At 44.1% G+C, this 27,027-nt stretch overlaps 3 protein-coding genes across 3 annotated transcripts in view; 1 reads left to right on the plus strand and 2 right to left on the minus strand.

The window, feature by feature from the left end:
• Nucleotides 1-15,708, minus strand: part of alkbh1 (alkB homolog 1, histone H2A dioxygenase) — a 41,676-nt gene extending 25,968 nt beyond the window's left edge. Inside the window, exon 1 of the mRNA XM_078234385.1 lies at nt 15,577-15,708. Coding sequence (XP_078090511.1) covers nt 15,577-15,708 — 132 coding nt within the window. The remainder of the gene's footprint in view (nt 1-15,576) is intronic.
• slirp (SRA stem-loop interacting RNA binding protein) lies at nt 15,707-25,801 on the plus strand. The gene is made up of 4 exons (XM_078234386.1): nt 15,707-15,974; nt 23,236-23,294; nt 24,903-25,010; nt 25,664-25,801. The coding sequence occupies exons 1-4, from the start codon at nt 15,707-15,709 to the stop codon at nt 25,733-25,735; spliced, it is 507 nt and encodes a 168-aa protein (XP_078090512.1). The 3' UTR covers nt 25,736-25,801.
• snw1 (SNW domain containing 1) overlaps nt 25,374-27,027 on the minus strand; it is a 34,712-nt gene continuing 33,058 nt past the window's right edge. Inside the window, exon 14 of the mRNA XM_078234381.1 lies at nt 25,374-26,264. Within this exon, the coding sequence (XP_078090507.1) occupies nt 26,063-26,264 (202 nt within the window). The 3' untranslated portion in view covers nt 25,374-26,062. The remainder of the gene's footprint in view (nt 26,265-27,027) is intronic.

The raw sequence follows: 27,027 nt of genomic DNA on the forward strand, positions 1-27,027 counted from the left end.
TTTGTAAGAGGGAGGTCGTGCCTTACAAATTTGGTGGAGTTTTTTGAGGAAGTGACAAAAACGGTTGATGAAGGAAGGGCCGTGGATGTCGTCTATATGGATTTCAGTAAGGCATTTGACAAAGTCCCACATGGCAGGTTGGTTAAGAAGGTTAAGGCTCATGGGATACAAGGAGAAGTGGCTCGATGGGTGGAGAACTGGCTTGGCCATAGGAGACAGAGGGTAGTGGTCGAAGGGTCTTTTTCCGGCTGGAGGTCTGTGACCAGTGGTGTTCCGCAGGGCTCTGTACTGGGACCTCTGCTATTTGTGATATATATATAAATGATTTGGAAGAAGGTGTAACTGGTGTAATCAGCAAGTTTGCGGATGACACGAAGATGGCTGGAATTGCGGATAGCGAAGAGCATTGTCGGGCAATACAGCAGGATATAGATAGGCTGGAAAATTGGGCGGAGAGGTGGCAGATGGAATTTAATCCGGATAAATGCGAAGTGATGCATTTTGGAAGAAATAATGTAGGGAGGAGTTATACAATAAATGGCAGAGTCATCAGGAGTATAGAAACACAGAGGGACCTAGGTGTGCAAGTCCACAAATCCTTGAAGGTGGCAACACAGGTGGAGAAGGTGGTGAAGAAGGCATATGGTATGCTTGCCTTTATAGGACGGTGTATAGAGTATAAAAGCTGGAGTCTGATGATGCAGCTGTATAGAACGCTGGTTAGGCCACATTTGGAGTACTGCGTCCAGTTCTGGTCGCCGCACTACCAGAAGGACGTGGAGGCATTGGAGAGAGTGCAGAGAAGGTTTACCAGGATGTTGCCTGGTATGGAGGGTCTTAGCTATGAGGAGAGATTGGGTAGACTGGGGTTGTTCTCCTTGGAGAGACGGAGAATGAGGGGAGATCTAATAGAGGTATACAAGATTATGAAGGGTATAGATAGGGTGAACAGTGGGAAGCTTTTTCCCAGGTCGGAGGTGACGATCACGAGGGGTCACGGGCTCAAGCTGAGAGGGGCGAAGTATAACTCAGACATCAGAGGGACGTTTTTTACACAGAGGGTGGTGGGGGCCTGGAATGCGCTGCCAAGTAGGGTGGTGGAGGCAGGCATGCTGACATCGTTTAAGACTTACCTGGATAGTCACATGAGCAGCCTGGGAATGGAGGGATACAAACGATTGGTCTAGTTGGACCAAGGAGCGGCACAGGCTTGGAGGGCCGAAGGGCCTGTTTCCTGTGCTGTACTGTTCTTTGTTCTTTTGCAGCTAAAGTACAGAGGTCAAGCCTTTGACTGCCAGCCCAAGTAGAGACAGCTGGTTTTAAACTTCCACTGCTCCTTTCCTAGTGGGTGAACCTCTGCTCGTTGAATAGGGGAGCTCCTACTCTACAGGACCCACAAGGAGATCGATTGATGGTTTCTTCAGCTGTCATAACAACATCCTAATGACAATTGGTAGCCAGATATTTTTTCATAAAATAGGACAGAACAGAGCATGTGAGGTGTACAAGTAGAAAGCTACAACTAAGAGGCACTGTAGAGAGGTAGATTAGAATTTCTTTCCCCCATTTGAAAAGAAGCCCTGCCAACTCTATTTAGCGGAGGTTGTAGTAGCTGTAAATTGGAACCAGCATGAAGATGCTACATTACTTTAAACTCACTCCAAAAAAGTAGCAGACAGACAAACCAAACAGAAAGCACAAGCCATGTTCTCAATCACCTATTTACCTGCAGACTGATATGGGAAATGATAAGCAATGTATTAGGTTCCTGTTGAAAGATTGCTCACAGACTATAGGTCAGCTGATAGAGCAAACTAGGAGGTTACTGCTTTACAGCACTGGTCCCAGTTGACACATTTCTATTAAGAACGCCATGCTTTTGCAAACTGTTTCACATTTCGAGACATTTGGTGCAAGTTGATAAGGTCAGATGTTTTTAGTGTTTTATATATATATGATCAGGATTATAAGTAGTCACCCACTAATCCCTGAAAGCTTCTTCACCAACTACAAGATTCAAGTTAGAAGCATGATGTATTTACCCATCATTGGCCTGGATGGATTTTTTGAAAATATTATTTGTTCATTAGATGTGAATGTCGCTGGCAAGACCAGCATTCGTTGCTCATCCCTAACGGGACCTCGAGAAGGTGATGATGAGCCATCTTCTTAAACTGCTGCAGTCCGTGTGGTGTAGGTAGACACAGGGCTGTTAGGGAGGGAAGTCTAGGACTTTAATTCAGGATATGACCAAAGAAAAACCCACCATCCCTGAACTGAGCAGTTTGTTTGACTTGTTAATCTGGAGGATGCACTACAACAATTCAGTAAGGTTCTTTCAACAGCACCTCCTCTCATTGCCACTGAGGACAAGAGGAGCATCACCATCTCCTCCAAGTAACACTTGTTTCTGAAGAAGACATTTCATTCATAAAATATCTGAAAAAACATTACGCACATTTCAAAAAGGCCATCACAGAAAGTGCAGCAATATTCAGGTTTTCTACATACATCATGTTGCATTCTGAAGATACAAAATAAACAAATATCACAGGTGGGATTTTACAGCCTCGCTCGAGTGAGACCGGAGATTCCTGCTCGAGGTCAACGGACATTTCTGTTGTCCGCCCCTTGCCCGCTCCGATTCAGTGACGGGCAAGGCGGTAGAATTCTGCTGAACCATTCCGCAGGGACCATTCCCTCCAGGACACCCTGGTCCACTCTTCCATCACACCCAATACCTCAGCACCGCCCACATCACCTTCCCATGCAATCGTAGAAGGTGCAACACCTGCATCTTCACCTCCTTCCTGCTCACCATCCCAGGGCCCAAACACTCTTTTCAGGTGAAGCAGCGCTTGCGTGCACCTCCTTTAATCTGGTCTATTGAATTCTCTGCTCCCAATGCGCTCCACTTTACATTGGAGACACCAAGCACAGATTGGGTGACCACTTTGCAGAACACCTTTGGTCCATCCACAAGCAGGACCCAGGCCTTTCTGTTGCTTGCTATTTCAACACACTATCCTGCTCTCCAGTCTACATGTCCATCCTTGGCTTGTTGCAACGTTCCAGTGAAGCCCAACTCAAACTGGAGGAACAGCACCTCTTCTTCCAATTAGGCACTTTACAGCCTTCCAGACTGAACATCTGAGTTCAACAATTTCAGAGCATGAACTCTCTCCTCCACCCTCACTCCATTTCCATTCTTTCTTCTTTTCATCTTATTAATTCATTTTTTAACTTTATATTCTTATTTTGATTTTTCCACTTCTAAAATCTCGCTTTCCATCTTGTTTCATCCCCCCTTCCCCTCCCCTCACCTCACTAGGGCTATCTGCCACATTCCTACACGTTGCACCTTTATTCTGCAATTTGCACATTCCGATCTCTCATGGATGCTATTAGTACCATTCCTCGCCTTTATCATCACAATTTACATTCCCTTTATCTTTTTGCCTATGCCATTCCTATCAATTACAGCCCCCACTCTTATCATATAAATCTTGTTCTATTTTTCTTGTCTTCAGCTCTGACAAAGAGTTAACCTGTCTCGAAACTTTGGCTCTATTCTCTCTCCACAAATGCTGTCAGATCTATTGAGATTTTCTGACATTTTCTGTTTTCATTCAAGACTCAGATGTCCATATCCTACCGGTTTGCCCATCATGCCCACCCTCCATTAGCTACTTTTACCATCATGTATCAAATTCAAATTTACAAAATCGCTCCATAGCAATGCCCATCCACCTGCAGCTTCCTCCTGCTGTATATTTCAGCATGTTTCCTTCAGCTTTGACTTTGGTCTCCTTTGTATCCTCCCCACTAACAGTGGAAGAGCATTAAACCATCTCAACTCTATTCTCTGGGTCTCCAACTATTTGCTGCTTCAAACACTGTTCATAACACCCTCCCTCAAAACTATCTTTCTCATCACGTTTTCAGTCATTCTTTCGATTGCTTCCACCATGGCATCCGCATCTCATCTGTGAAGCATCCTAGTTGAGCCACAGTCTCCAGTAGTTTTTAAAAATGTGTTGATGCAATGTGGACATTGTTGGCTAAAAGTCGGCGTATTGCGCATCCCCAATTACCCTCGGGTAGGTGGTGGTGAGCTGCTTTCTTGGACTGCTGCAGTCCATGTAGTTTAAGAACACCCACAGTGCTGTTAGGAAGGAAATTCCTGGATTTTGATCCAGCAACAGAGAAGCGACTGCAAGATAGTTCCAAGTTAGAATGGTGTGTGACTTGTAAGGTGATGGTCCCATGTATCTGTTCTTGTCCTATCAAGTGGGCTGCTTTGTCCTAATGGTGTCGATCTTCTTCAGTGTTGTTGGAGTCAGATTCATCCAGGCAAGTGGAAGAGTATTCCATCACATTCCTGACTTGTGCCTTATAGATGGTGGACAGGCTTTGGAGAGCCAGGAGGCAAATTACTTGCCGCAGAATACCCAGCCTCTTACCTGCTCTTGTATCCCCAATATTTATATGGTGGTCCAGTTCAATTTCTGGTCAATGATAATGCCCCTGGATGTTGATAGTGAGAGATTCAGCAATGGTAAGCCATTGAATGTGGGGCTCAGATGTCAATCTGGAGATGTCAACTGGAGATCAAATCTCAGATGATTTTTAAGGAGATTTTTCTCAGTACTCAGCAAAAAGATATTCCTGTGATAAAAAAGGAATGTAAGAAAAGGGATAACCAGCCGTGGATAACTAAGGAAATAAAGGAGAGTATTAAATTAAAAACCGATGCATACAGGGTGGCCAAAACTAGTGGGGAATTAGAAGATTGGGAAAGCTTTAAAAAACAACAAAGAACTACTAAGAAAGCGATAAAGAAAGGAAAGATAGATTATGAAACTAAACTAGCACAAAATATAAAAACTGATAGTAAAAGTTTTTACAAATATATAAAAAGGAAAAGGGTAGCTAAAGTAAACGTTGGACCCTTAGAAGACGAGAAGGGGGATTTAATAATGGGGAACGAGGAAATGGCCGAGGCCTTAAACAAGTTTTTTGTGTCGGTCTTTATGGTAGAGGATACAAATAGCTTACCAAAAATTGATGGTCGTGGGACTGTAGGGGTGAGGTCCTTAAAACGATTACTATTACTAAAGAGGTAGTGCTTGGTAGGCTAATGGGACTAAAGGTAGACAAGTCCCCGGGCCCGGATGGAATGCATCCCAGGGTACTGAAAGAAATGGCAGGAGTAATAGCGGATGCGTTGGTTGTAATTTATCAAAATTCGCTGGACTCTGGGGAAGTGCCGGTTGATTGGAAAACAGGTAATGTGACGCCACTGTTTAAAAAAGGAGGTAGACAAAAGGCTGGTAACTACAGGCTGGTTAGCTTAATGTCCGTAGTTGGGAAATTGCTGGTATCCATTGTTAAAGAAGAAATAGCAGGACACCTGGAAAAAAATGGTTCGATCAAGCAGACGCAGCATGGATTCATGAAGGGAAAGTCGTGTTTGACGAATTTACTGGATTTGTATGAAGATGTAACGAGTGCAGTTGACAGAGGGAAACCGGTGGATGTGGTGTTTTTTGATTTCCAGAAGGCGTTCGATAAGGTGCCTCACAAAAGGTTGCTGCAGAAGATTAGGGTTCACGGAGTTGGGGGTAAAGTGTTAGCGTGGATTGAGGATTGGCTATCGAACAGGAAGCAGAGAGTTGGAATAAATGGGTGCTTTTCTGGTTGGTAGTTGGTGACTAGTGGCATGCCGCAGGGATCGGTGCTGGGGCCTCAACTGTTTACCATAAACATAGACGATCTGGAGGAGGGGACCGAGTGTAGGGTAACAAAGTTTGCGGATGACACAAAGATGAGTGGGAAAGCGAATTGCGTGGAGGATGCAGAAAGTCTGCAGAGAGATTTGGATAGGCTAAGTGAGTGGGCGAGGATCTGCCAGATGGAGTATAACGTTGACAAGTGTGAGGTTATCCACTTTGGAAGGAATAATAGTAAAATGGACTATTATTTAAATGGTGAAAAATTACAACATGCTACTGTGCAGAGGGACCTGGGGGTCCTTGTGCATGAATCGCAAAATCTCAGTTTGCAGGTGCAGCAGGTGATCAAGAAGGCAAATGGAATGTTGGCCTTTATCGCGAAGGGGATGGAGTATAAAAGCAGGGAGGTCTTGCTGCAATTGTACAAGGTACTGGTGAGGCCGCAACTGGAGTACTGTGTGCAATTTTGGTCCCCTTATTTGCAGAAGGATGTATTGGCCTTGGAGGGAGTACAGAGAAGGTTCACCAGGTTGATACCAGAGATGAGGGGGTTAGCTTATGAGGAGAGATTGAGTAGATTGGGCCTGTACTGGTTGGAGTTTAGAAGGCTGAGGGGAGATCTTATAGAGACATATAAGATAATGAAGGGGCTAGACAGGGTAGAGGCAGAGAGATTCTTTCCACTTAGAAAGGAAAGAAGAACTAGAGGACACAGCCTCAAAATAAGGGGGAGTCAGTTTAGGACAGAGTTGAGGACAAACTTCTTCTCTCAGATAATAATGAATCTCTGAAATTCTCTGCCCATTGAATCAGTGGAGGCTACCTCGTTAAATATGTTTAAGTCACAGGTAGATAGATTTCTGATCAATAAGGGAATTAAGGGTTATGGGGAACGGGCGGGTAAGTGGAACTAAACTACTATCAGATCAGCCATGATCTTATTGAACGGCGGGACAGGCTCGGGGGCTCGATGGCCTACTCCTGCTCCTATTTCTTATGTTCTTATAAGGTTAGATTTTCTCTCGTTGGAGATGGTCATTGCTTGGAACTCGAGTTACTTGTCACTTATCAGCCCAACCCTGAATATTGTCCAGGTCAAAGAACAAAGAACAATACAGCACAGGAACAAGCCCTTTGGCCCTCCAAGCCTGCGCCGCTCATGTGCCCACTAGACCATTCTTTTGTATCCCTCTATTCCCAGTCTGTTCATGTGGTTATCTAGATAAGTCTTAAACGATTCCAGCATGTCCGCCTCAATCACCTTGCTTGACAGTGCATTCCAGGCCCCCACCACCCTCTGTGTAAAATACGTCCCCCTGACATCTGTGTTGAACCTTGCCCTCCTCACCTTGAACCTGTGACTCCTTGTGTTCGTCACCTCCGACCTGGGAAAAAGCTTCCCACTGTTCACTCTATCTATGCCCTTCATAATTTTATACACCTCTATTAGGTCGCCCCTCATCCTCCGTCTTTCCAGGGAGAACAACCCCAGTTTACCCAATCTCTCCTCATAGCTAAGACCCTCCATACCAGGCAACATCCTGATAAACCTCCTCTGTACTCTCTCCAAAGCTTCCATGTCCTTCTGGTAGTGTGGCGACCAGAACTGGACTCAGTATTCCAAATGTGGCCTAACCATCGTTCTATACAGCTGCAACATCATATGCCAACTTTTATATTCTATGCCCCGTCCACTAAAGGCAAGCATGCCACATGCCTTCTTGACCACCCTCTCTTGCTGCACATGGACTTGGACTGTTTCAGTATCTGAGGAGTTGCAAATGGTGATGAAGATTGTGCAATCATCAGCAAACATCCCCACTTCTGACCTTATGATTGATGGAAGGTCATTGATGAACCAGCTGAAGATGGTTGGGCCGAGGACACTACCCTGGTGATATCCCTGTACTGAGATGATTGACTACCAACAAGCACTAAGTAAAGAGAGACACAGACTGAGTGGAGGCATAGCTAATTTCCATGCTGTAATTTATATGATGTTGGTCGAGATCTGCACGTTGTTTCCAATGCAATCTGACAATTAAAATACGTGAAAGTAATGTTGTCAATTTTCTATCATGCCTTTGGTTACATATGTTGTGAATGCTGCATAATATATTTAGGAAGACCATCAATTACTCCCAGTGGTCATGCAGATGGAAATCGATGCTGGTTCAATACTTTCAGTTTATTCTCTTTCATGTGGTGGTGTTTATTTTGCAGGTGGCAGTGAGTGTGACTTTGCAGCAAAGTGGTATGTGGTAATGGATGAAAGTGCTTAAACCTAAAAGTAGCCTTGCAAAAGGGCAGTAACAGAGTGATGCTACAGCGCTGTTGTAGAAAACCTACTCGGATAGAAAGACTGAGTGAGGGGCATCTCAGACACCTCTGGAGATATATATAAACAAGGTACAACATAGAAGGAGGCCATTTGGCTCATCAGATCTAATTTGTTTGAAGAGCAATCCAGTTCGCCCCTCTGCTCCCCTCTTACTCTTTTCACTGTTATTTTTATCTGCTTCAAGTATTTATCCATTAATTTTGAAAGCTACTACTGAATCTGTTTCCACTGTCCTATTTGCATTATAAATTCTAACACTCATTGCATGAAAAGTTTTTTTACCTTGGGATGCCCCTGGCGAGAAGAAAATCCACAAGCTTGCATTCAAACTCAATTTATAAAAGAATGTAAAATTCTGCAAATTTTGTTTTGCTTTTCAGTAAAGGCATCAATTTTCTTATCATCCCACCAAGCCGTGTTTGCGACATCAAAAGGAAAATGTCTATATATTTCACAGTGGGAGCCCTTAACTGCAAATTGAACTAAATGCCACGCTGTAGTTATAGAACTTGAAAAAAATATTATCTGTTTGACATACTAGTCACACTTATGGCCAAGTGACAGCACATTTATTAAAAATTACTCATTCTTGGGATGTGAACATCGCTGGCAAGGCCAGCTTTCGTTGCCTGAATCACTGCAGTCCATGTGGTGTAGGTAATCTTACGAATGCTGTTTGGGAGGGTGTTCCAGGATTGCAAACCCTACAGGTTTGGGCCTGGAATCTCCTGGAATTTAAAATTGGGAAGAATAAAGGCTCTTTGATTGTCCGTCAACAATTAACCAATTGGCTATTACAGAGTCTATTCACTTCCCAATTGCCCATGGCAAAGCAGTGTCATGAGGATGGAGGAGTTGGGTGACCAAAGAGGAAGGGGAAGGGTGTTAATGAGCCCTGCCATTAGAGGGAGATCATTGGTTGAATGTATTCCTGGACATTTTACCACAAGGGAACGAAGTAGAAAGGGTTGAGCGCTTCAAGTTTTTAGGTGTCCAGATCACCAACAACCTGTCCTGGTCCCCCCCATGCTGATACTATAGTTAAGAAAGCCCACCAACGCCTCTACTTTCTCAGAAGACCAAGGAAATTTGGCATGTCAGCTACAACTCACCAACTTTTACAGATGCACCATAGAAAGCATTCTTTCTGGTTGTATCACAGCTTGGCTCCTGCTCTGCCCAAGACCGCAAGGAACTACAAAAATTTGTGAATGTACCCAATCCATCATGCAAACCAGCCTCCCATCCACTGACTCTGTCTACATTTCCCGCTGCCTCGGCAAAGCAGCCAGCATAATTAAGGACCCCATGCACCCCGGACATTCTCTGTTCCACCTTCTTCTGTCGGGAAAAAGTTACAAAAGTCTGAGATCATGTACCAACCGACTCAAGAACAGTTTCTTCCCTGCTGCCATCAGATTTTTGAATGGACTTATCTTGCATTAAGTTGATCTTTCTCTACACCCTAGCTATGACTGTAACACCACATTCTGCACTCTCTCGTTTCCTTCTCTATGAACGGTATGTTTTGTCTGTATAGCACGCAAGAAACAATACTTTTCACTGTATATTAATACGTGTAATAATAAATCAAATCGGCAACTCGAAGACGAATCATTTCAGTGGGTTCACAAACCTGAGTCCAAACCCAGACATGGGGGCAGATTAGGAACATAACTGGGAAGTGTTCATGGCTTCAGCTCTGGATATTTGTGGTGCTATTGTTAAAAATTCAATAGCTAATTCCTTCATTTTAGAACTCAATCTGAACTCAAGCTGGCCATTCAGATCCTCAAACTTGTTCTGCTGGTCAATTGGATCATGCCTGATCAGTACCTCAACACCATTTACTCACATTTGAGCTACATCGTTGGAAACCCTAGTAGAAATCAATTTTGTAAATATAAACTGATATACCGTAATTCAGTGCTTTGAGCAAATGGTACAAAATTGTGCGGTTAAATAAGTTACACAGGCACTTCAAAATAGCAGCTGAATGTTGTTGAGGTTTAAGTTTATTTCTAAATGTCACAAATAGGCTTACATTAACACTGCAATGAAGCCACTGTGAAAATCCCCTAGCCGCCACATTCCGGCACCTGTTCGGGTACACTGAGGGAGAACTTAGCATGGCCAACGCACCTAACCAGCACATCTTTCGGACCGTAGGAGGAAATCGGAGCACCCAGAGGAAGCCCACACAGACACGGGAGAACGTGCAGACTCTGCACAGACAGTGACCCAAGCTGGAAATCGAACCTGGGTCCCTGGCGCTGTCAGGCAGCAATGCTAACCACTGTGCCACCGGTGCAGGGAGAGAAAGAGAGACATATATACAAATGCCAGAAGAGGAAAGAAACAAAACTTTCCTACAACTAGATACCACTGAGAAACTAGTTATCATTCATCCAGTTTCTGATTAGGCTGTCTGTAATACCTCAAGTGTCAGGCTTCAGGCATGTGGCCCACCTGGTAGCAGTCAGGTCTGGGCTTGCTGCAACGGTGGAAGTGCTATCTTTTGGATCAGACATTAAACTGAGGACCTACCTGGCCTCTCAGATGTAAAACATCTCAGGGCACTTTTTCAAAGAAATGCAGGGGAATTGTTCACCTGTATACAGGTTAATATTTATCCCTGAATCAATAAGAACAGATTATAGGGTTATCATGTTGCTGCTTGCTGTGCACAAAGTGACTGCTGCATTTCCAACATTATAACAGTGACGACATTTCAAAAATGTCTTCACTGCTTGTGAAAGGCACTAAAGAAATGCAAGTGTTTTTTTTCTAAATATTCAGGAGATGCAGATTTGGGTTCAAATTTTTTGTGAGACAATATTTCATTCAAGCTTTGACAAAGGGTCATCCGGACTCGAAACGTCAGCTCTTTTCTCTCTTTACAGATGCTGCCAGACCTGCTGAGATTTTCCAGCATTTTCTCTTTTGGTTCAGTATTTCATTCAGTAGTGTGGAGTGCTGAAGCACACGCTCCTCAGAACTTAAGAAAAGCCCATTGGTTTATATGCCTCTATAAGGTTGAAAGAACATTGTGAGGAAACAGAGGTAGTGTTAGTTTCATGTTAAAGGTGCTTGCATATCTGAGTTTTGTTTTCATTTCAAACTGTGCCTGTATTATAATTAAAGTTTACGACATAAAAGCAAATATAGAGATTAAAAAAACTAAGCTGTTGCTTAGCAACCAGGGGTCCACATGGAAAAGCATAAGCACCTGTGGTTCGGTTAGAACCAGGTACCTGAGAAGAAAGCAGCTTTTCCAGCAGAGAGGTAAGACAGTGGAGGAAGAGGCAGAAAGCATGTTCAAGAAGCGAAAGAACAGCTAGTTCTGGAAACCAGGAAATGAAAAGCCAAGTCTGCAAATACTGAAGTCAAAGGGACAAAGAACTGGAATTTGAGCAAGGTACTGTTTAGTGAAGTTAATGAGAGAAACTCCCAGTTAAAGACAGAGCTGAAAAGAGTAGACTTGGGGAACAAAGAACAGTACAGCACAGGAACAGGCCCTTCAGCCCTCCAAGCCTGCGCCGATCACACTTACCTATCTAGCCCAACCGCTTATATCTCTCTATCCCCCGTTTGTTCATATGTCTATCAAGATAAGTCTTAAATGTAGCTGACGTAAATGCCTCAACCAAGCTCCCACCACCCTCTGTGTAAAAAACGTCACCCGCACCTCTCCACTGAACCTCTCCCCACCCCTTATCTTGAACTTGTGCCCCCTTGTAATTGTCATTTCTGCCCTGGGAAAAAGCTTCCAATTTTCACCCTATCTATACCACTCATAATTTTGTAAACTTCTATCAGGTTGCCCTTCAGCCTCCATCTTTCCAGGGAGAACAATCCCAGTTTATTCAATCTCTCCTCATAACTAATACCCTCTATACCAGGCAACATCCTGGTAAACCTTTTCTGTACTCTCTCCAAAGCCTCCACATCCTTCTGGTAGTGTGATGACCAGAATTGGACACAGTATTCCAAGTGTGGCCTAACCAACGTTTTATACAACTGTAACATAATTTGCCAACTTGCCCTGTCCAATGAAGGCAAACATGTTGTATGCTTTCTTTACCACCGTTTCCACCTGTGCTGCCACTTTTAAGGATCTGTGGACCTGTATTCCCAGACCACTCTGTGTGTCTATGCTCCCGATGGTTCTGCCATTTATTTTATAGCTTCCACCTGAATTGGATCTACCAAAATGCATCACCCCACATATGTCCGGATTAAATTCCATCTGCCATTTCTCTGCCCAATTTTCTAGCCCATCTATATCCTGCTATATTCTCTGACACTCTTCACCACTATGCACAACTCCGCCAATCTTAGTATCATCTGCAAACTTGTTAAATCAGGCCAGTACGTTTTCTTCCAAGTAACTTATATATATTACAAACAGCAGAGGTCCCAGCACTGATCCCTGCAGAACACCACTAGTTACAGACCTCCATTCAGAAAAACACCCTTCCACCGCTACCCTCTATCTTCTATGGCCAAGCCAGTTCTGAATCCATCTAGCTAGTGCACCCCTGATCCCGTGAGATTTAATCTTTTGCACCAGCCTGCCATGAGGGACCTCGTCAAATGCTTTACTAAAGTCCATGTAGACAACATCCATTGCCCTTCCCATAGCAATCATTTTTGTCACCTCCACAAAAAACTCAATTAGATTAGTGAGACATGACCTCCCTCGTACAAAACCATGCTGTCTGTCACTAACAGGACCATTCAGTTCCAAATGTGTATAGATCCTATTCCTAAGAATCTTCTCCAACAATTTCACAATCACTGACGTCAAGCTCACTGGCCTATAATTACCTGGGTTATCCCTGCTACCCTTCTTAAATAACGGGACAACATTGGCTATCCTCCAATCCTCTGGCACCTCACCAGTGGCCAATGAAGAAACAAAGATTTCTGTTAGAGGCCCAGCAATATCATCTCTTGTCTCCCTCAGTAACCTGGGATAGATGCCATCTGGCTCTGGTGATTTGTCTACCTTAATGTTTTTTAATTCACTTAACAATTCCTCCCTCATAATGATGACTTGTTATAAAGGGTTTACAAACCCCTCCGAGACACTATCAATTGACGTGTCCCTCTCCTTTGTGAATACTGATGCAAAGTGCTCATTAAGGATCTCACCCACCTCCTTTGGGGGTTCGACACATAATTTCTCTCCTTTGTCCTTAAGTGAACCAACTCTTTCTCTTGCTACCCTCTTGTTCCTAATGTATGTATAAAATGCCTTGGGATTCTCCTTAATCCTATCTGCCAAGGACATTTCGTGACCCCCTTTTGCCCTCCTAATTCCCTGTTTTAGCTCTTTTCTACTTTCCCTGTATTCTTCAAATGCTTCATCTGTTTTTAGTTGCCTAGACCTCTTGTATGCATCCTTTTTCTTTTTGACTAGACTCACAACTTCCCTGGTTATCCACGGTTCCTGAATCATGCCTTTCCTGTCCTTCCTTTTCATAGGCACATGCCTGTCCTGCACTCTGATCAACTGCCCCTGAAAAGACTCCCACATGCCAAATGTGGATTTGCCCTCAAACAGCCTTGGCTAGCGAGAAGCCAGATGGCTGAAGTAATCCTAAGGTTGGCAACACCTTAATGCAGCCTGTGAAACAGTAGTGTACTGTTGGCATGGTTGGTACCTGGGAGACTGTCTGGAAGCTTCAATGAAGATGGCAATCCAAGGCAAAGGAATACTGAAGAGGGAGAGACTGAAATCCTGGAAATCAATCCTTGGTGAAAGCACCTGAGAGAAAACTTTGTTTGGGAGAAGATTCTAAGGTGTGTTTTTCAATAGGGGAGTTTGGAAACACTCATGTGGAAGTCAGAGTTCCAGTGAGACTAGTTGGCTCACCATATGACAAGCATCTGGGGAATTTGATGAGAAATCCACAGAATTTGTATTGGGTGACACCTGTCACTTGGTTTCAGAGTGTGGCGCATCTAACCTCTGTTGGCTTACATGGACTGTGTATATACCGAGAACATTTTAGTACAAGATATTTTGTAACTTGTGTTATTCTTAAAAATCTGTGAAGATATAGGTGGGGTGAAGGAGTACTATAGTCAATGTTTTCACGTTTAATAAATGTTTAGTTTTTTTGTTGGAAGTTAAATGACAATCCTGTGACTCTGCTTATCCATGTCTCTAAAGAAAAAAATAAAAGTTATGATCTATCGAGCCCGGGTTCCATTCTGGGACCTGACTGCCCAGCAGTTTCAGCTGGGATTGTTAAAACATTTAAATATTTTAATTACTTTAAGCCCAATAGTGACCAAATTCAAAGGGTTCAAACCAGCAACTCCAACTGCATACGCCCCAAAATGCTTCCTTTGCTAACCCCTTTTCTCATTCCCAAAAAACAACCAACGACTTGAACAATCTTCCACAGCAATAAATCTCCATGCCCTCTCAGGATTCATTTAAGGAAAAAGACAAATTACTGCAGATGCTGGAATTTGAAACATAAACAGGAAATGCTGGAAAATCTCAGCAGGTCCTGACAGTATTTGTGGAGAGAACAGAGCTAAACATCAGCTCTAAGATAAAAGAAAATTACTGTGGATGCTGCTTGAAACAGAAACAAAAACAGGAAATGCTGGAAAATCTCAGTAGGTCTTGACAGCATCTGTGGAGAGAGAACAGAGCTAACATTTCAAGTCTAGATGACAGCAGACGCAAAATGTTAGCTGTTTCTCTCTCCACAGTCTGCCAGACCTGCTGAGATTTTCCAGCATTTTCTGTGTTTCTCTATCCACAGATATTGCCAGACCTGCTGAGATTTTGCAGCAATTTCTGTGTGTTTCTCTCTCCACAGATGCTGCCAGACCTGCTGAGATTTTCCAGCAATTTCTGTGTGTTTCTCTCTCCACAGATGCTGAAAGACCTGCTGAGATATTGCAGCATTTTCTGTTTGTGTTTCCTTTAAGGAAAATCTGTTGAACTTTGTAAATCAACATGACCATCCACTGCATTCATGCTGTGTACCTCCTGTGAAAATTCCCCAAAGACTGGAAGGCAACAAAGGGAAAGAAAACCTTTACCGACATGCCCATTGTGGGCAGCACAGTGGTTAGTTAGCGCTGCTGTCTTTCAGTGCCAGGGACCCGGGTTCGATTCCCAGCTTGGGTCACTGTCTGCACGTTCTCTCCGTGTGTCTGCGTGGGTTTCCTTCAGGTGCTCCAGTTTCCTGCCACAGTCCGAAAGACGTGCTGGTTAGGTGCATTGGCTATGCTAAATTCTCCCTTAATGTACCCGAACAGGCGCTGGAGTGTGGCGACCAGGTGAATTTCATAGTAACTTCACTGCAGTGTAATGTAAGCCTACTAATAAACTTGAAACAACTTCCTCACCCCCCCCACCCCCAGTGACCCAAGTAGTGAAAGAAGACAAGTTTGTTTCACGTTTTGGAGGGGGGGGGGGGTCTTGACCATATTAACAATAATGCAGGCTCCCCGAGTTCAAGCACCTACTTTACAGTTCTGCTGAGCTCTGGAGAAGTCGACGATCCCGCCCGAGAGGTCTGGTGGGGGTTGGCGCCTCTTGTAATATTTGAAGAGCCTCCTGAAGGCGTCTTCCCCTTGCTCCAGGAGGGCAGCCGCCATGCTGCTGCTACTACAACAACAACTGCCGCCTCACAGCCATCACAGTTTCGGTTTTAACATTCCCCCCCCCCCCCCCCCGCGGGACCGACACTCGCCCTTCGGCCCCAATTTTTCGCAGTCCCTTTTTTTAAAAAAAACAAAATTGGCTCAGCCGTTAGGTCAGAGGTCAGCGCGCGGGGCCGGCGGCCGTTACAAGATGGCGGCGGCTCCTTCCAGAAAGAGCTTCGAGATCTTCGTGTCGCGGGTGCCCTGGACCCTGGCCGGCAGTGAGTGACTCTCTCCCCCCGCCCCTCCAGTCCCTCGCCAGCAGTGAGTGTCTCTCTCACCCCCATCCCTCGCCAGCAGTGAGTGTCTCTCCCATCCCCATCCCTGGACAGCAGTGAGTGTGTGTCTCACCCCCATCCCCAGTCCCTAGCTAGCAGTGAGTGTATGTCTCAGCCTCATCCCTGGCCAGCAGAGTGTGTCTCTCATCCCCATTCCTGGCCAGCAGTGAGTGCCTCTCTCATCCCTATCCCTGGCCAACAGTGAGTGTCTCTCCCATCCCCATCCCTGACCAGCAGTGAGTGTCTCTCCCATCCCTGGCCAGCAGTGAATGTCTCTCTCATCCCCATCCCTGGCCAGCAGTGAATGTCTCTCTCATCCCCATCTCCGGCCAGCAGTGAGTGTGTGTCTCAGCCTCATCCCTGGCCAGCAGAGTGTGTCTCTCATCCCCATTCCTGGCCAGCAGTGAGTGCCTCTCTCATCCCTATCCCTGGCCAGCAGTGGGTGTCTCTCTCATCCCCATCCCTGGCCAGCAGTGAGTGTCTCTCCCATCCCCATCCCTGGCCAGCAGTGAATGTCTCTCTCATCCCCATCCCTGGCCAGCAGTGAATGTCTCTCTCATCCCCATCCCTGGCCAGCAGTGAGTGTGTGTCTCATCCCCATTCCCGGTCAGCAGTGAGCGTGCCTCATCACCATCCCCATCCCTGACCAGCAGTGAGTGTGTCTCTCATCCCCATCCCCAGTCCCTGGCCAGCAGTGAGTGTGTGTCTCATCCCCATCCCTGGCCAGCAGTGAGTGTCTCTCCCATCCCTGACCAGCAGTGAGCGTGTCTCCTCCCCCCGCCCCCCCCACTCTTTATTTATTGCAGTGAGTGTCTCCCCTCTCCCCACCTACCTCCACTTGATGAAGAATCATATAGATTCAAAACGTTGGCTCTATTCTCTCTCTGCAGATGCTGTCAGACCTGCTGAGATTTAACAGCATTTTCTGATTTTTGTCTCCTCTCCCCATCCGCACTCCCACCCCCCAATGTTTGTTTATTGCAGTGATGTGGAGATGCTGGTGTTGGACTGGGGTGGACAAGATGAAAGGACTCGCCACTCCAGGTTATAGTCCAACAGGTTTATTTGAAATCACAAGCTTTCAGTGCGCTGCTCCTCTGTCTTGATGGTAATGGCTCCACCTGATTAAGGAGCAGTGCTCGAAAAGCTTGTGATCTCAAAATAAATTTTGGGGTGGCACAGTGGTTAGCACTACTGCCTCGTAGCACCAGGGACCCAGATTCAGTTCCAGCCTCAGGTCATTGTCTGTGTGGAGTTCTCCCTGTGTCTGCGTGGGTTTCCTCCGGTTTCCCCCACAGTCCAGAGATGTGCAGGTGAGGTGGATTGGCCATGCTAAATTGCCCCTTACTGTCAGGCGGATTAACAGGGTAAATATGTGGGGTTACAGGAATAGGGCCTGGGTGGGATTGTGGTCAGTGCAGACTCGATGGGCTGAATGGCTTCCTCCTGCGCTGTAGGGATTCTATGAAATTTGATTTGATTTATTATTGTCACATATATTAACATCCAGTGAAAAGTATTGTTTCTTGCGCGTTATAAAGACAAAAATACCGTTTGTAGAGAAGAAAACGAGAGAGTGCAGAATGTAGTGTTACATAGTTAGGTGTAGAGAAAGATCAACTTAATGCAAGGAAGGTCCGTTCAAAAGTCTGACAGCAGCAGGGAAGAAGCTGTTCTTGAGTCGGTTGGTACATGACCTCAGACTTCTGTATCTTTTTCCCGAAGGAAGAAGAAAGAGAATGTCCGGAGTGGGTGGGGTCCTTAATTATGCTGGCTGCTTTTCCAAGGCAGTGGGAAGTGTAGACAGAGTCAATGGATGGGAGGCTGGTTTGTGTGATGGCTTGGGCTACATTCACGACCTATTGTAGTGCCTTGTGGTCTTGGGCAGAGCAGGAACCATACCAAGCTGTGATACAACCAGAAAGAATGCTTTCTATGGTGCATCTGTAAAAGTTGGTGAGAGTCGTAGCTGACATGCCAAATTTCTTTCGTCTTCTGAGAAAGTAGAGACGTTGGTGGGCTTTCTTAACTATAGTATCGGCATGGGGGGACCATGATAGGTTGGTGATCTGGACACCTAAAAACTTGAAGCTCTCGACCCTTTCTACTTCATCCCCATTGATGTAGACAGGGGCATGTTCTCCTTTACGCTTCCTGAAGTCGATGACAATCTCCTTCGTTTTGTTGACATTGAGGGAGAGATTATTGTTGCCACAAGAATGATTCTCTATGTCATTCCTGTACTCTGCCTCATCATTGTTTGAGATCTGACCCACTACGGTAGTGTCATCAGCAAACCTGAAAATCGAGTTGGAGGGGAATTTGGCCATGCAGTCATAAGTGTATAAGGAGTTTAGTAGGGGGCTGAGAACACAGCCTTGTGGGGCACCGGTGTTAAGGATGATTGTGGAGGTGGTGTTGTTGCCTATCCTTACTGATTGTGGTCTGTGAGTTAGGAAGTTCAGGATCCAGTCGCAGAGGAAGGTGCCGAGGCCCAGGCCACGGAGTTTGAAGATGAGTTTCGTGGGACTACAACCTGCTGTTGTGATCTCTCATCTTATTTCTTGCAGTGCCCCCCCCCACCTTTTAATTATAGGGGCCTGTCCTGATGGGGAAATTATTTTGAAACAGCCAGTTAATTGCAGTTTCCACGTGAATCACCAATCCTTACGGAATAAAATGCACATCAAGGACAGAAAGTGCTGCCTTCTTGAACTGCTCCAGTCCATGTGTTGTAGGAACACTCGCTGCTGTTAGGAAGGGAGATCCAGGATTTATGACCTGCAGGCAGAATTCCCAGCCTCTGACCTGTCCTGATGGTCACAGTATTTCTATGGCTGGTCCAGTCAATTTCTAGTTAATGGTAACCCCCAGGATGTTGACAAAGTTTAAAGTTTATTCAATCGTGTCACAAGTAGGCCTGCATTAATGCTGCAGCGGGGTGTTGTGGGGTCCCCTGGTCGCTGCGCTCTGATGCCTGTTTCGGGGGAGTGTTTGGCATGGTCGATGCACCTTTCAGACAGTGGAGGGGGGGAGGCTGGAGCGTGTGGTGGAGGCCCGCGCTGACACGGGGAGAGGGTGCGGACTCTGCACAGACAGTGGCTCGGGCCGAGAGTTGGGCCTGGGTCGCTGGCGCTATGGGGCAGCAGTGCTGGCCACATGCTGCCCGAGGGGGGAGTGTTACGGTGGGATGCAGGAAACAGCCAGTTAATGGTGGATTCCACGCTGGATGATGAACCCTTACGGAATAAAATGCACACATCAAGGACAGAAAGTGCTACCTTCTTGTATTGTTGTAGTCCATGTGTTGTAGGAACACTACAGGTGGCACGGTGGCACAGTGGTTGGCACTGCTGCCTCACAGTGCCAGGGACCTGGGTTCGGTTCCTGGCTTGGGTCGCCATCTATGTGCAGTCTGCGCGTTCTCCCTATGTCTGTGTGGGTTTCTTTCGGATGCTCTGGTATCCTCTTGAAGTCTGGGGGATGTGCTGGTTGGGTGCATAGGCCGTACTAAATTCTCTGTGCCTGGGCAGGTACCGAAGTGTGGCGACTGGGGGATTTTCACAGTGGCTTCATTGCGGTCTTAATGTAAGCCTACTTGTGACACTAATAAGTAAACTCACTGCCGTTAGGACAGGAGATCCAGGACTTTGACCCAGAGGCAGAATTCCCAGCCTCTGACCTGTTCTGGTAGCCATAGTATTTCTATGGTTGGTCCAGTAAATTTCTGGTTAATTGTAACCCCCCTAGGATGTTGAAAGTAGGGAATTTAGTAATGTTATGTCATCGGAGATGTTAAAATCTCTCTTGTTGGGGATTTATTGCTTGGAACTTGTGTGGTACGAATGTTACTTGTCACAGCCCAAGTCTGAATATTGTCCAGATTTTGCTGAATATGGACATTGACTGCTTCAGTGTTCGAAAGGAGGTAGGGTTATGAAAGAGGGAGCTGCAGAAATAATGGATGCAGTGATTATGATTTTCCCAAATCCTTTAGATTCTAGAATGCTCCCAGTGATTGGAGGTTAACAAATGTGACAGCTTTTCAAGAGTTTGAAAACAACAAAAACAGGACAGTTAACCTGACATTAGTTTGGAAAATGTTGAAATCCATTATTAAGGAAAACTTAACAATAAACTTGGAAAATCATAGGCTAATCAGACAAGGCAGTATGGTTTTCAGAAAGGGAAATCGTTTTTGACAAATTTATCAGACTTCTTTGAGGATGTAATTTATAAAAGACAACTAATAAAGATGGTAGACTTGGACTTGAAAAGACATTCAAAATGGTGCCACACAAAGAACAAATAACAATACAGCACAGGAACAGGTCCTTCGGCCCTCCAAGCCTGCGTTGCTCATGTGCCCACTAGACCATTCTTTTGTATCCCTCTATTCCCAGTCTGTTCATGCGGTTATCTAGATAAATCTTAAACGATCCCAGCGTGTCCGCCTCAAATCACCTTGCTTGGCAGTGCATTCCAGGCCCCCACCACCCTCTGTGTAAAATACGTCCCCCTGACATCTGTGTTGAACCTTGCCCCCCTCACCCTTGAACCCGTGACCCCTTGTGTTTGTCACCTCCAACCTGGGAAAAAGCTTCCCACTGTTCACTCTATCTCTGCCCTTCATAATTTTAATGTGGAGATGCCGGCGTTGGACTGGGGTAAACACAGTAAGAAGTTTAACAACACCAGGTTAAAGTCCAACAGGTTTATTTGGTAGCAAAAGCCACACAAGCTTTCGAGGCTCTGAGCCCCTTCTTCAGGTGAGTGGGAATTCTGTTCACAAACAGAACTTATAAGACACAGACTCAATTTACATGAATAATGGTTGGAATGCGCATTCCAACCATTATTCATGTAAATTGAGTCTGTGTCTTATAAGTTCTGTTTGTGAACAGAATTCCCACTCACCTGAAGAAGGGGCTCAGAGCCTCGAAAGCTTGTGTGGCTTTTGCTACCAAATAAACCTGTTGGACTTTAACCTGGTGTTGTTAAACTTCTTACTTCATAATTTTATACACCTTTATTAGGTCGCCCCTCATCCTCCGTCTTTCCAGGGAGAACAACCCCAGTTTACCCAATCTCTCCTCATAGCTAAGACCCTCCATACCAGGCAACATCCTGGTAAACCTCCTCTGAACTCTCTCCAAAGCTTCCATGTCCTTCTGGTAGTGTGGCGACTGGACGCAGTATTCCAAATGTGACCTAACCATCGTTCTATACAGCTGCAACATGAAATGCCAACTTTTATATTCTATGCCCCGTCCAATAAAGGCAAGCATGCCATATGCCTTCTTGACCACCCTCTCCACCTGTGCTGCCACCTTTAAGGATCTGTGGACTTGTACACCCAGGTCCCTCTGTGTGTCTATACTCCTGATGGTTCTGCCATTTATTGTATAGCTCCCCCTTACATTATATCTACCAAAATGTATCGCTTCGCATTTGTCTGGATTAAATTCCATCTGCCATTTCTCTGCCCAACGTTCCAGCCTATCTCCTGCTGTATTCTCTGACAATGTTCATCACTATCCGCAACTCCAGCAATCCCTGTGTCATCCACAAACTTACTGATCACCTCAGCCACATCCTCCTCCAAATCATTTATATATATATATATATATATATATATCACAAACAGCAGAGGTCCCAGTACAGAGCCCTGTGGAACACCATTAGTCACAGACCTCCAACCGGAAAAAGACCTCTTCACTGCCACCCTCCGTCTTCTATGGCCAAGCCAGTTCTCCACCCATCGAGCTAGCTCACCTTTTATCCTGTGAGGTTTAACCTTTTGCACCAGCCTGTCATGAGGGACCTTGTCAAACGCCCTACTAAAATCCATACAGACGACATCCACGGCCCTTCCCATATTAACAAGGTTAATATGCACGATATGGGCTCATGGATTTGGTGTAATATATTAACATGGATAGATTGGTTAATGAATGGGAGGAATAGGGATAAACAGGTTGGCAGGATGTGACTAGTGGAATTCTGCAATGATCTGCTGGATCCTCAGATATTTACAATTTATACAAGTGATTTAGACAGAGACTGCAAGTAATGTATCTATGTTTGTTGGTACAACTTACAATCTCACCTGGCTTTGTGAGGAGGACACAGAATCTGCAAAGAAATGTAGACAGGTTAAGTGAGTGGGCAATAAGGTGGCAGATGGCATATAATGTGGGGCAGAGTGAGGTTATTCACTTTGGCAGTAAAAATAGAAAAGCAAAATAGTTTTGAACCGGAGTGAATCATAGTATTTCTATGGTTGATCCAGTAAATTTCTGGTTAATTGTAACCCCTCTAGGATGTTGAAAGTGGGGAATTCAGTGATGGTAATGTTATATCATTGGAGATGTTAAAATCTCTCTTGTTGGGGATTTATTGCTTGGAACTTGTGTGGTACGAATGTTACTTGTCACATACAAGGAACACAGAAATTTAGCACGCAATTACAGCAATCAATTGGGAAGGCAAATGGTATGTTGGCCTTCATTAAGTCAATTGGAGTACAAGAATAAGAGTCTTGCTACAGTTGTACAGCACTTTGCCCAGACCATACCTGGAATACTGTGTGCAGTTATTGTTTCAAAAATTAAAGAGTATAGTGGTATTTGCCTTGGAGGCAGTAGAGCAAAGGTTCACTAGTTGGTTCTTGGGATGAGAGAGTTGTCCTTTTGATGAACAGTTGAGTAAACTGAGCCAATGTTCTCAGGAGTTTCAACGATGAGAAGTGATAGAATTGAAATTTTGAGCTTGTCCCTTAGTTAATTTGACTTAGTTTAATTGTTCAGTCAAAAAGATTGGCAGGGTAGAAACTGAGAGGTAGTTTCACCCCTTAGCTGGGAAATTGAGGAAATCTGGGTAGAGCCTCAGGGTAAGGGCATCTAATAACGTTGATTGAGATGAGGAAATTTTCTTTGTCCAGGGGGTTGTGAATGCATTGTACATTAAGAACACTCGAGGAAGGCTGGGATGGATATTTGACCTGAGAATCAATGGATGTGGGGTGCTAGTGGGAAAATGGGAGTTGAAATAGATCCATTACAGTTTTGAATGGCAGAGCAGGCTTGAGGGTCATATTGTCTACTCTTATTTCCTATGTTTTATTGTAAGTGTGATTTACATTTAATTAGTCTTTGAATGTTTAGAAGATTAAGATGAAATATGCCCCTCTGTATCTTTGCAGAAGAAATCAAAGAATATTTTGGACAGTTTGGATTAGTAAAGAAATGTCTTCTTCCATTCGTGAGTATTTAATTAGCTGGATTTTTGTTTTTGCTCTGTTATAATAAATGTAAATTAGAAATTCCTTTGTATGCCGTGGATGAGATTATTCTGTTTCTGGATGGAGTCCACAAGTCTTACTACATTATTAGGACCAGGGAGAACCAGTGGATGTGGTTTATTTAGACTTGCATAGCTCATGACCATAGACTGCTCTCCCCTTTGAGGGGGAGTGATGACTCGTGGTGATTTAACCTGAGGATCACCACCTCAGGCGAGGGGACAAGATTAAGAAGGCGGGCCTTCATGAATAACCTCAGCAGGTATGAAAATTGAACCCGCATTGTTGGCATCACAAACCAGCCGTCCAGCCAACTGAGCTAAACTGAACCCCCACCTGACAGGAATTGAATAAGCACCTGCAGGGCTAGGGGAAAGGACTGGGAAATGCAACTAGCTGAGTTGCCCTTTGAGAAATGGTACGGATGTGAAGGGCCAAATAGCTTCCTTCCGGGCAGTAACCATTCTAGGATTCTATGATGCTATGAAATTAGAAAGCATAAAGGAAATGGAATGTTACGAGGGATAAGGGCTTATAATTGTGAGAATCTTGAATAATGATTGAGGTTTTCATAGCTGTGCAGGATTATAATGGCAGGTTCTTATGAAACAAAAGTAGCAGGATTAGACCTTATGGCCATCTCTGCCTTTGAAACAATCCTGCCTGATCTGTTTCAACTCAACTTTCCTGCTCACTCCTCATATTCCTTGATTCCTGGAGACCACATGACAGGCACAGATTTAAGATAATGACTAAAAGGGTCAGAAAAACATACTTGCATGTTAGGATGTGAGGTTTTCCACTCGATAAAGTAATATTATTTTCAAAGTTGATGAAAAGGACAAAGAATGAAAGTTTTATATGGTGAGGGAGTGAGATGTTAGATAGAATAAACACTTATGCAGGCCTGATGGGCTGAATACATTTCTGTGCTCCAGTATTCCAGTCAAGAAGGAGAGAGGGACTAACAGTGGTTATGAGACAATGAATAATCCAGAGACCTGCAGCAATGATTTGAAGACTCCAATTCAGATTCCCCCGATGCAGCTGGGGAATTTAAATTCTATTATTTAAATAAATCTGGAATTTTAAAACTAATAAAATTTCATGGTCACCATTACTAATGTCATAAAGATTCATCTTGTTCATGTTAAGGACCCTGCTGAAGTTAAATGCAAGGGTTTCTGAGAAGAGTAACTTGGAACACCAGTCCTCATTGGTGTATATTTTCAATTTGGTATATTGAGAAAAAAATATGCAAACCAGCAAAGAATAATCCTGTCATATTGTGATCACTGAATAATATTTACTAACTTGCAAGGATTATAATACGCTACAACAGTACACTTAGCTACATTGGTGGCTATACACACAGTATCTCATGAAGTTACCTCTTTGTTCCCAACCACTTACATTTCCTGAACTGAGGTGAACCATCGGAACATCAGTAACAAAAATAAACTGATGTTAAATATATGGTACCCTGATTATTGGATTAATGAATGTTCTGGAATTGTCAATAACTTGAAATTTGTAATGTTCAGCACTACACAACTTCTGTATTGCAGGACAAAGAGACTGGATTTCATAGAGGATTCTGTTGGGTTGGCTTCAATACAGAAGAAGGGCTTCAGAATGCACTGCAGAAGGAACCACACCTCCTTGAAGGGGCAAAGGTAGTTTTAAACCAGTGCTCAAATTTATGGGTTTACCAAGAAGTAACATTGCTGTAATCAAATTCGATCCAGATAAGTTAAAAGTGGCTTGGGCTTATTTTATTTGGTCTCATTTTGAGTTTTTCCCTGGCTAGTGTTTTGTACAGAACAGCTGCCATTGAGAAACCACAGGGTGTTTAGTCTGGGGAAAAATTAACAAGCTTCACTGAGTTGCAGTGCAAGGCACCTGAGATTGGGCAGAATAGAAGAAACTTTACTGTGTTTAACTGCTAGACAGGTCATGCATGTGCTCTGAACTGTGGCTAAGTGAAAATTTCCATCCTCCTTGATAGCAATACAAAATATAAGTCTCAAAGGCACAAGGAAGTTTTTTGTTTTATTAAAAGTGAACAGAAGTGCATTACCAAACAGTGGCACCATCCAGCGCAACCTATGATATAAAAGCCAATTTCATCCACAGCCGAGTGCTGTCTGCTTACCCAAACATCTGGTTAGCATTTAAAGGAGGTAAATAAAAGTCAACTAACCTGGCCACATTTTGTTGAGTTTTAATAATACAATTTACAGCAACACATTCCATGGGGATAATGTTGGTATTACATTAAAGCGAAGTAGAAATTGGATAACTCATTAAAAATTTATTCTTTTCACAGCTTCAAGTTCAGAGAAACAGAAAATTGTTTCAAGGGCGCAGACCAAATAAAGTCACTGAATCAGCAAATTGACACTGAACATGGAGGGTATAGTTAAAGCTGTTTTGTCCTAAGTAAATTAAAGATGGTGATTTAAACACTTCTTTGACTTTTTGCTTTTTTTTTTATAAAATAGTCTTGCAGAACTAGGGTGTATACCCTCTTTTGTTAATTAGAAAAGTGGCCAGACTGAATTTAACTTTACAGAAGCATCTCTATACATAGAACTCCTATTAGAAGACTCTTAGAGTTTCCCAAGATTGTGTTCCATCATGATATTCAGTACATCCGTGCAGAAACAAATAGCAAGGATACTGTCTTGTGCTATAAACACAAGGCTATACTACATAAACAGTCCATCTATTCCTTTCTTCGCTTCTTTCCCTCATGTTCATATTCTTTTGAGCGACTGCTTTCAGGCCTCTTTGAACCACCATGCTGCTTGGCTTCCTCTAAGAACTTGTCCAGACCAAAGGGATCTTCTTCATCTCTCTCAAATTGAACAGGGCCATCACGACGCTGTCTGCGGTCTGTGCCAGAGAATTCTCGGTCGGGGACAAACCTAAGCAAAAATGCAATTGTTTATATTTAAATCTAGACATCACTACCATCTGACAAATATTTCCACCCCCGTCAGAGGTATCCAACTAGCACATAACCGACTCGACTAGAGTGCTAGGATGAAAGGGAGTAAATATTTAAATAGATAAAATTAAAAAGAGTCATGGCAGATCCTTATACCTCTAAGAATATTCCACTAAATAACAACCATGAGAGTCCAACCAAATGCAACAGTGGTTTCTAGCAACTTCATTTGGCTCAAATATATAAAATTGGATGTAATCACACTATGTATATCTTTAGATGACAGTTACAGAAAATATCCCCACTAAAAACCTGAATAGGTCAAGGAAAGGGATCTCATTTGATGATCTTCACGGGATGAAGATCAACAAAATACTAAGTGAAGAAGAGTACTAGAAAATGGAGGGGTTTAAAAATAATTTCTATTACACAGCATTTAGACGAGTGAGAAACTTGTTTCCAGAGGTAAACAGACTATTTTGACAGTATCATAAGCTTCTCTGCACAGCTCATAGCAGGCATTCAGCCTGGGTTAAGACCAGTCAGTGCTGCTCTGAAACCAGATCTCAGCAGCTGGGCTGAAAAGGAGCAGAATGTGATTCTTTCAATTGAGGCCATGATCATCCGAAACCAACCCCACTGGACTGGCCACGTGCTTAGGATGTCAGAGTCCCGACTGCCACATCAAAGCATCTTTGCCCAGCTCTAGGAAGGTTCCTTAACACGAGGATGACAATGTA

The sequence above is a fragment of the Mustelus asterias genome, chromosome 18 (genome assembly GCF_964213995.1).
Source record: "Mustelus asterias chromosome 18, sMusAst1.hap1.1, whole genome shotgun sequence".
Lineage (NCBI taxonomy): Eukaryota > Metazoa > Chordata > Chondrichthyes > Carcharhiniformes > Triakidae > Mustelus > Mustelus asterias.